Below are 9266 nucleotides of genomic sequence, written 5' to 3'. Positions count from 1 at the left end.
CCTCCCCGAGGTGGACAGTTCAGTATTTCAGGAAAACGCCACCTCTGTAGACACATCAAGACAGCGTATACGGGAAGAGAACTGTTGCTAAGAGGAAACACAAGTTGTCTATATTATGTATTGTTGCCTATTTATGTATATCTAAAACTTTCGCGTTTAAACACGGAACCTTGCGTAGTCCAAGCCGCTGAGCTCTCAGAAGCAGCACTCTGAGCGCCTCTGACTGCAGAAACAGCAACGAAGTCTTATCTTACACAAACAAGCCTGCCCCCTTCCACCTGGCGCCAAATGACAGACCCAGAGTACAGAGGTGACGCCTGCACACACTGAACTCTCCCTCGCCTGCCGTCACCAACAGCTTTGTGCCGTGTCTGCCCGCAACGCCTTCAACCTTTCCCGCCCCAGGGTGTGCGAGCGCCGTCCAAAGGAAAGCAGAGCCGAGGAAAGGTGGCGCTGTCTCTTTAAAGGCTGGGAGGGAGCCCGCAGTCGATTCAGACTCGCCTTCTTTCTCTCTCTCTCTTCCCACTTCGGCTTCACTGCTCCACTGGTGCCGTGTGAGCAGCCGGGCAAGGCGACCTCCCCGCGGGGAGCCAGGCATGAATGCGCCTCGCCCGCCGCCCTATCTTTGGACGCGCCAGAAGTGAGGAGTCGACGAGCGCGAGCTGGGGTAAGGAGCAGTGCGCGCGTGCGCGGCGGCCGGGGCTCACACACAGGTGCGTCGCACACCTGAACGGACCGCGCGCACCGACCTCCAGCGCCGAGCCGCGCGTGCAGCTCGTTATTAACTTTAGCGAACCCGCAGCGGTCCTACTCTTTAGGAGTTTGGGGAGCTGATGCCGAAAGTGAGTACGTACTTTATTTTAAAAAGCTTGGACTCTGCCCCATGCCGTTGCTAGACACAGTCGTGCCCGGGGCGGCAGCAGCAGCTTTTGCAAGGCGTCGGTCTAACAGGTGGAAAAGGCTGCGCCTCCCCCTCCCAGTACTCAACTCCCTTTTTTCTCTTACAGTGGGATGGGGAACCAGGTGGAGAAACTGACCCACCTAAGTTATAAAGAAGTGCCCACGGCGGACCCCACTGGGCAGGATAAAGACGACGGCCCCAGAATTGGAGTCTCCTACATCTTCTCGGCGGACGACGAGGAGCTGGAAGAGGCGGGCAACGAGGCAGTGCGGCGGGGGCCGGCGGCGGGGGAGGAGCAGCAGCGGCCGCGGCACCACGACCCCCGCAACGAGGTGGAGTGCTCGGTCTACTACCGGGACGAGTGTGTGTACCTGAAGAGCTCGGAGCCGGATGGTGCCCTCTGCACCTACTCCGCCGAGAACCTGCTGAACAGGTGCAAGCCGGGCGACCTGCTGGAGTTCGTGGCCCAGGACCAGTATCCACACTGGGCCGTGTATGTGGGCGACTTCCAGGTCGTGCACTTGCACCGCCTGGAGGTGAAGAACAGCTTCCTGACCGAAGCCAGCCAGGGCAGGCAGGGCAGGATCGTCAGCGAGCATTTCCGCTACAAGCCCCTGAGCCCCGGTGTGGTGGTGCAGAACGCCATGGAGCAGGTGGGGGCCAAGGAGCAGGAGCTGAGCTGGAGGAACTCGGAGTGTTTCGCAGCCTGGTGCAGGTACGGCAAGCGCGAGTTTAAGATCGGAGGGGAGCTCAGGATAGGCAAGCAGCCCTACCGGCTGAAAATCCAGCTCTCGGAGAAAAATTCTCACACGCTGGAGTTTCAGAGCCTGGAGGACCTGATCATGGAGAAAAGGAGGAACGATCGCATTGGGCGAGCGGCAGTGGTCCAGGAGCTCGCCAGTCATCTGCATGCCGAGAGTGAAGCCAGGACTGATCACAATGCTAACTGATGGATTAAAACTGAAGGCTGCGAAATTGAGCTGTTATAAGCCCTTTGGGCCGCTTCAGTGCAGTTTTATTCAAATCACATGTGAAAGGAAAGCTGATTAGTTTTGCTTAGCGTTAACTCCTTCAGTGCTGCTCCTTTCTTGTGAAACCCTGATGGTTTTGGTTTGAAATCCTGGATTTTTAAAACACACTGAAACGATCGCCGCTTTCGTTATTCTTTTTTTTTTTTTCTCCTCCCAGCATTTCATGGTTGTGGAAAAATAGATTTAAAAATGAAGGAATATTATGTTTTTTCATCGACCATGATATATTTTTCCCGAAGGGTATCTTTTTGTGTATGTGTGTGTAATAAACTTTCTAGGCTGCATTTCTTTTTACATAATTTAAATAGGTATTTTCTTACACAATTTTAACTAGGAGGAAGTTACCTCATCAATATTTTCTACCAAAGCAACGCTATTAAAGGAAAAGGACCTGTTTTGCACAGATGTTTTATTCAGTGGAGGCTCAGGCAATGCACATTAGAGTACTTGTCATTTTCTAGTTATTAGGCTGGCCTCCTGTATATCACGTTTCCTGTATGAATGTAAAACTTTTTTTTCCATAAACTAGTAATAGCATTGGATCAGACTGAATTGCACTTGCAGTAAATATGTTACTAAGGAACAAATCGAACTAACATATTCAAAACCGTGCCACGCAGTACATGCATTTCTCTATTGCTATATAACCTTGACTGATAAAGGCACAACTTCAAGCCATTTTTTTTGTTTGCAGTTTAGAGAAAAGCGTTTCTTCCTCCTGAACACGTTAAACTGAAGCTATTAGTCATTAGAATCACACAGTGGCTTTAATGGGTTAAAAAAAAAAAAAGACCAACCAAGCAAGCTGTCTACAAGCATGTGAGTTAGACTGAAAATACTAGCTACACAGATATTTACCATTGTAAGAGTTTTGAGAAGAAAGGAGTATGCTGCTTCCAGACTGTTTCACTACTAGATTTGCATATTTGCACAAGTGGCTGCCTCCCCCCTCCCTAAGTAAAAACAATCTGTGTGCTTAATTTTAGAAAATGTGGGGTTCTGGGCTCAGAAGGCACGTGCATTATTTATGTTTGTGTGATTTTATTTAATTTAGGAATAGTATGACTTCAGGGCTTTGGTACTGTATTGAAATCGTTACTGGAAATGTCAGTCTGACAGTACTTTTGTTTTAGGTAACAGTGGTATGAGAAGTGTCTGGCAAGCACATTGTCCTTCAAGTTTGTTGCCTTGTGGTATTTTTGTGTGCTCCCAGTAGCTGTCCTTGTTGCTAACGACCAAGTGTTGAAGTCCTTACAACATGGTGGCTTGCAGTATGTCAGGTCTGGGAGATCTGAATCACAACCTGCATTTCTGTACATATTTTATGATTGTACACTGAAATTTTTTGTAAAACAAAATATTTTGCTTCACTATTGTAAATAATTATTTTCTTACACCTATTTTTGGAAGGCAGAAGTTCTGTGCTGAAAATTTCACAGTTTGAGAGTAAATGAAAAATTTCTTTGGAAGATTTTTGTCTTGTTTTCATTTGCACTGTTCATGAGGTCACAGGCTGTGTGAGTTAGAAAAACTATTAAGCCTGCAGGCTTTTCACACACATCTGCAGCAGACTAGCTGGTTCTGGTAGACTCTGCTAGCCTGTTCTATATTGCAGTGGTTTTAAATTTTAATTTGCTCTGACTGAAAACAATAAGTGACAGCCTATGTGATATTTACTGTTCTTAAAGACTCACCTGGGCTACAGTGCTAGGAAACCAGTATTTTTTTTTTTACTATTTGCACATCTAAGACTTGTGTGTCTACGTACAGAGCATAATCCTCCATTGGGCAGTTCTATTTATATTTGTAAACTGCCTTTCCTTAGATATAGTACAACCTAATGCAATTAACTGAATATAAGAATACTCAATGATAGACTGCTTATTGTATTATGTTATCCTTTCCATAAAATGAAAAAAAAAATAAGCAGGCCAGATCATCAGCCAGTTACAGGGCTTAGGGTCATTACCAGGCAGAGGTCAAAGCAAGGAAGAGAATGTTTGATATATCACATCCTTACACTTAAATCATATTTTTACCTGCTGTTCCTTTAAAAGTTCAGCACTTTGCAAACAAGATAAAACAATGCAGGCTAATTCATATATTTGTTGTACAAGTTCCTGTTTCAGGAAGCGGATTTTGATTGTTTACAAAACTGAAAGGTCATTCTTAGAGATGGAATTGGCCCAGAGTGCTTTGTGCCATTTTTGGTTTGACATTTATATGGTGCTCTAAACCAGGGCACCAAACACCACAAATCACATAGGTATAAACTCATTGTCCAAAAAAAGAAACCCAAAAACCCAACAACAAACCACTGTAACCTTAAGGGGGCAATCTTCAGTCTCCCTGTGGAGATCACTGATACACAGGGCCTACAAGCTTAGTTTGAAGAAAAACTCACAGCTTGCTTTCCCTTTGAAGGTTAGTGAGCTACAGCAAGCATGAGTAATGAGTATCTGCAGAATAGAATACACCCACAGCCCTTGTTTAGCTGCAGTTAAAAAAATAAATTGTATGTGCTGCCATGGGGGGGGGGGGAGGGGAGAGTCCATTTTCAGAAGCCTTTTGCATGGTTAAATATACATGAACTTGCATAAAATCTTTACAAATTACTCTAGTTATAAATCTGGATGTAACTCCTCAGGAATAAACAAATGCCCTCATGACTGGCTGCATATCTTTCTCTAAGGTTTGTTCTCAATGTATTATAATTTCCTTTGTTTTTATGTGTTGGCCTCCCTATTCTCCTCAATATTGGTATGTGTATATACATGTATAATTTTGTGGCTTTTATTCTTTTGATTTTCATTTGTACATTTTTTTTTTTTTAGGGGTAAGGTCGAGCACAAAAAAATGTGCACTAATATGAGAGAGAACACCTGGACATTTGCACACACAGGTCTGCACTAGTGGCAACTGAGTCTTGCTCGCATACTGTCACACGTCAGATTGAATGTGCACAAGATGCTAGCATGCTACTCTGTGCATATAGTTTCTGTAATACCAATATTTATGCATAGATTAGCATTCCAGAACATAACATAGTAGATGACGGCAGAAAAAGACCTGCATGGTCCTTCTAGTCTGCCCAACAAGATAAACTCATATGTGCTACTTCTTGTGTAACTTACCTTGATTTATATCTGCCATTTTCAGGACACAGACCGTAGAAGTCTTGCCTAGAACTAGCCCCACCACCCAAACACCAGCCTCACCTCCCAATCTCGGCTAAGCTTCTGAGGATCCATTCCTTCTGCACAGGATTCCTTTATATTTATCCCACGCATGCTTGAATTCCGCTACCGTTTTCATCTCCACCACCTCCCGCGGGAGGGCATTCCAAGTATCTACCACTCTCTCCGTGAAAAAATACTTCCTGACATTTTTCTTGAGTCTGCCCCCCTTCACTCTCATGTCTCGTTCTACTGCCCTCCCATCTCAGGAAAAGGTTCGTTTGCGGATTAATACCTTTCAAATATTTGAACGTCGTATCATATCACCCCTGTTTCTCCTTTCTTCCAGGGTATACATGTTCAGGTCCGCAAGTCTCTCCTCATACGTCTTGTAACGCAAATCCCATACCATTCTCGTAGCTTTTCTTGAAAAGCGCTAATACCCATTAGCCAATCATTCAGCACTTTACTCTTTGTTTAGCATACTGCCCAACTTATTTTTTTAATTTTTAGCTCATGTTCTTCATGGGAAGCCAGAAAAAAATGGAATGGGTGGCAGAGCTGGTGGTTGGGAGGCGGGGCTAGTGTGGGCAGACATATATGGTCTGGGCTGGTGGTTGGGAGGCGGGACTAGTGCTGGGCAGACTTATACGGTCTGTGCCGGGGCTGGTGGTTGGGCGGCGGGGATAGTGCTGGGCAGACTTATACGGTCTGTGCCAGAGCTGGTGGTTGGGAGGCGGGGATAGTGCTGGGCAGACTTATACGGTCTGTGCCAGAGCCGGTGGTGGGTGGCAGGGATAGTGCTGGGCAGACTTATACGGTCTGTGCCAGAGCTGGTGGTTGGGAGGCGGGGTTGGTGGTTGGGAAGTGGGGATAGGGCTGGCCAGACTTATACGGTCTGTGCACTGAAGAGGACAGTACAAATAAAAAAAGTAGCACATATGAATTTATCTTCTTGGGCAGACTGGATGGACCGTGCAGGTCTTTTTCTGCCGTCATCTACTATGTTACTATGTTATGTTAGTAAAGGGAAGAAATAAGCATGATATGATACCGCAGAAGGTTAAGCTTACCTTTTTCACCTCTTCTAACCTTGCATTAAAGCCTTGGCATTGTGTTCAGATTTCTGTGCACTCTTCTGCATCTGTGCACAAATGTGTTAGTATTTTATGATAATTTGCCTGTTACAATGCACTGTTGTATATTTCTGAATTTTTCCCTAAGGGGGCATAACATGAGTAGGGAGTGGATATAGAAACATTAGCTAGGTAACCAGTTACACGTACTATGCGTAACTGGCTAACACAGTTCACATGGGACCGCTTAGCAGACAGTAAGTGCTTCCCTGTAACCATGCCAAAAATAAAAAAGGTGGGAAAGCTTGGAAAGTGCCACATAAAATTTGCAGTTGGCTAGCTGTAAAATCTCCCTTGTTAAAATGCAATAATCACAAATTGTAATGCATCCTGGGGCCCTTTTCCTAAGCTGTGACAAAAAAAATGGCATTACCACTCACCCTTGTGCAGGATTTACCTGTTTGTTAAGGCCAAATTTCCCCATATTTTCTTTTTTGTATTAATGGTCATGTACTAATGCAGTGTTTCCCAAGTTTGGTCCTGGAGTATCCCTTGCCAGTCGAGTTTTCAGGATCTCCACAATGAATAAGCATGACAGATTTGCATATAGTAGAGACAATGTATTTAAATCAGGTTCATGCATATTCATTGTGGATATCCTGAAAACCTGACTAGCAAAGGATACTCCAGGACTGGACTTGGGGAAATTAATTAAAATTTCCATGTGAGAGCTTGCTTCTACCCATTTTGTAGACGAGCTGATGGCAGTAATATAGTTACGCTAATTAGTACAGGAACACCCCCGCTACACCCTCTTCCAAAAAAAATTATTTTTTGGCATGTGGATTAGCGTGCACAATAAATTGCACTTACTGTAGGAAGTCATATCTCCCCTCCCACCTTTCTTCAAAAGTATACATATTGAGAATTTTACATCTGTCCCCATATGCCTTATGATGAAGACTACTGACCATTTTAGTAGCTCTGAACCAACTCCATCCTGTTTTATATCTTTTTGAAAATGCGGTTTCCATTAGTGTACACAATATTCCAAATGAGGTCTCACTAGTCTTATACAGGGGTATCATCACCTTTTTTTTGTTTTTTTTTCCTACTGGCCATTCCCCCCCCCCCCCCCCCCCCCCCTCCCTATGCACCCAAGTGTCCTGGCTTTTGCCACCTGTTTGGCCACCTTAAGATCAGCATATATGATCACACCCAAGTCCCACTCCTCTTTCGTGCACAAAAGTTCTTTACCCTTTAAACTGTGCTGTTTCAGCCCAAATGCATGACCCTATCTTTTTTTGCATTATATCTAAACTGCCAAATTCCAGATTGTTCCTCTAGCTTCACTAAGTCCTTCCTCATGTTATGCGCACCATCAGGGATGTCTACCCTATTGCAGATCTTGCTATTATTTGCAAAGAGACAAATCTTACCAGACAGCCCTTCAGCAATATCGCTTCAAAAAATGTTGAAAAGAACTGACCCTAGAACCAATCCTTGTAACATCCTTTTCCTCAGAATGAGCTCCATGTACAACTACCCTCTGTTGCATTCCACTCAACCATTTCCTAACCCAGTCAGTCACTTTAGAGCCCATACTGAGGGCAGTCAGTTTGTTTATTAGTCATCTATGCAGAACCGTGTCAAAGGCTTTGCTAAAATCTAAATAGACCACATCTAGCGGTCTCCCTCAATTCAACTCTCTGGTCACCCAGTCAAACAAATTAATCAGATTGTCTAACAAAACCTGCCTCTAGTGAAACTGTTGCCTCGGGTCCTGTAATCCATTGAATTCCAAAAGCTTTACTATTCTCTGTTTTAAAAGCGTTTCCATTAATTTACTTACCACAGAAGTCAGGCTTACCGGCCTGTATTTCTCAGCCACTTCCTTTCTGTTTTTTTGGAGAGGGACCACATCTGCTCTTTTGTAGTCCTACAGGACCACTCTCTACAAAAGCATTGAAAGGGTCAGCCAGTGGAGCTGCTAGAACTTCCCTAAGTTCCTTCAGTATGTCATCTGGCTCCATCGCTTTGCCTATCTTTAGTTTTTAGCCAACTCCTCGCGAACATAGTCCTCTGAAAATCATTCAGGACGACCACCGCTCCATTCCTATTTGTGTCTGTCTTGTGCGGTCTTGCTCCTGGACCTTCAGAACATAAATATTTGTTAAGCAATTCTGCTTTATTTTTTATCAGTTTCTAAATATGTCTCTTCTTTACCTTTGAGTCTCACAATGCCACTTTTGCACTTCCTCCTTTCACTAACATATTAAAAAAAAAAAAAAATGTTGTTGTTCCCCTCATTTTACTGTATTGGCTATTTTTTCTACCCTTTGCAGCTTTGCTTTCCTATCGGCTTCTCTTAGCCTTTTCAGATAGTCGCCTGATTTCCTCTTTCTGTGATCTCTTGTAGTTTATAAAGGCTAGCCTCTCTTTTTCTTAACCGTTTCAGCTACTGCTTTTGAGAACCAAAGTGGCCTCCCTTTCCTCTTACGTTTAGTTACTTTCCTTGCAAGAGGTTCGTTGCTCTTAAAATAGCTCCTTTCAGTTTTGCCCACTTCTTTCTAACTTCTTCCAGATGTTCCCATCCAGACAGCAATTCCTTGAGGTAATCCCATCTGAATAAAGGGATTTTTGTTGTTTTTGTTTTGTTTTTTTAAGTCTAGAACCTTCACTTTTGAATGACCTGCACCTATGTTAATGTTAAACTACACCATCTGGTGATCATTGGATGCCAGATGATCACCTACTATAATATCAGAAACACTGTCTCCATTAGTAAGTACTAAGTCCAATAGGGATACCCCAATCAACATCTGGCATATTAAAACCACCTTTCACAGCTATATTTTGAATGTCTTCAATTAAATCTCTGTCCACGTCTGTCTTCACAGACAATGTTGATATGTTTGCCATTTCCTCTTTCCAGATTGACCCACAGTGCCTCTTCCTTACCCTGTAGGTCCTGCAATTGTGTGGCTTTAATGTTATCATCAGCATACACTGCCACTCCCCCTCCTTTCTTTTTCCTTTCCTGTCTTTCCTGAACAGTTATAAGCTGGTTAACTATATCCCA

At 44.0% G+C, this 9266-nt stretch overlaps 1 protein-coding gene across 3 annotated transcripts; it reads left to right on the top strand.

Annotated features, from left to right (window-relative positions):
• The first annotated feature begins 360 nt into the window (after nt 1-360).
• On the top strand, nt 361-2722 carry LRATD2 (LRAT domain containing 2). 3 transcript variants are annotated; one of them, XM_030219090.1, is made up of 2 exons: nt 361-667; nt 1008-2722. In XM_030219090.1, the coding sequence occupies exon 2, from the start codon at nt 1012-1014 to the stop codon at nt 1849-1851; it is 840 nt and encodes a 279-aa protein (XP_030074950.1). In that variant the 5' UTR covers nt 361-667; nt 1008-1011; the 3' UTR covers nt 1852-2722. The 3 variants fall into 3 exon arrangements, with proteins under 3 accessions (XP_030074950.1, XP_030074956.1, XP_030074965.1); XM_030219096.1 differs by lacking the exon at nt 361-667 and adding an exon at nt 699-842; XM_030219105.1 differs by lacking the exon at nt 361-667 and adding an exon at nt 699-846.
• Nucleotides 2723-9266: the final 6544 nt, after the last annotated feature.

This window comes from Microcaecilia unicolor, chromosome 1, assembly GCF_901765095.1.
Source record: "Microcaecilia unicolor chromosome 1, aMicUni1.1, whole genome shotgun sequence".
Lineage (NCBI taxonomy): Eukaryota > Metazoa > Chordata > Amphibia > Gymnophiona > Siphonopidae > Microcaecilia > Microcaecilia unicolor.
The sequence above is the reverse complement of the archived record's forward strand: the minus strand, read 5'-3'. Positions and strand labels throughout refer to the sequence as shown.

Coding starts and splice junctions, on each gene's coding strand:
- LRATD2 (XM_030219090.1), top strand. CDS start 1,012: ATGGGGAACCAGGTGGAGAAACTGACCCACCTAAGTTATAAAGAAGTG.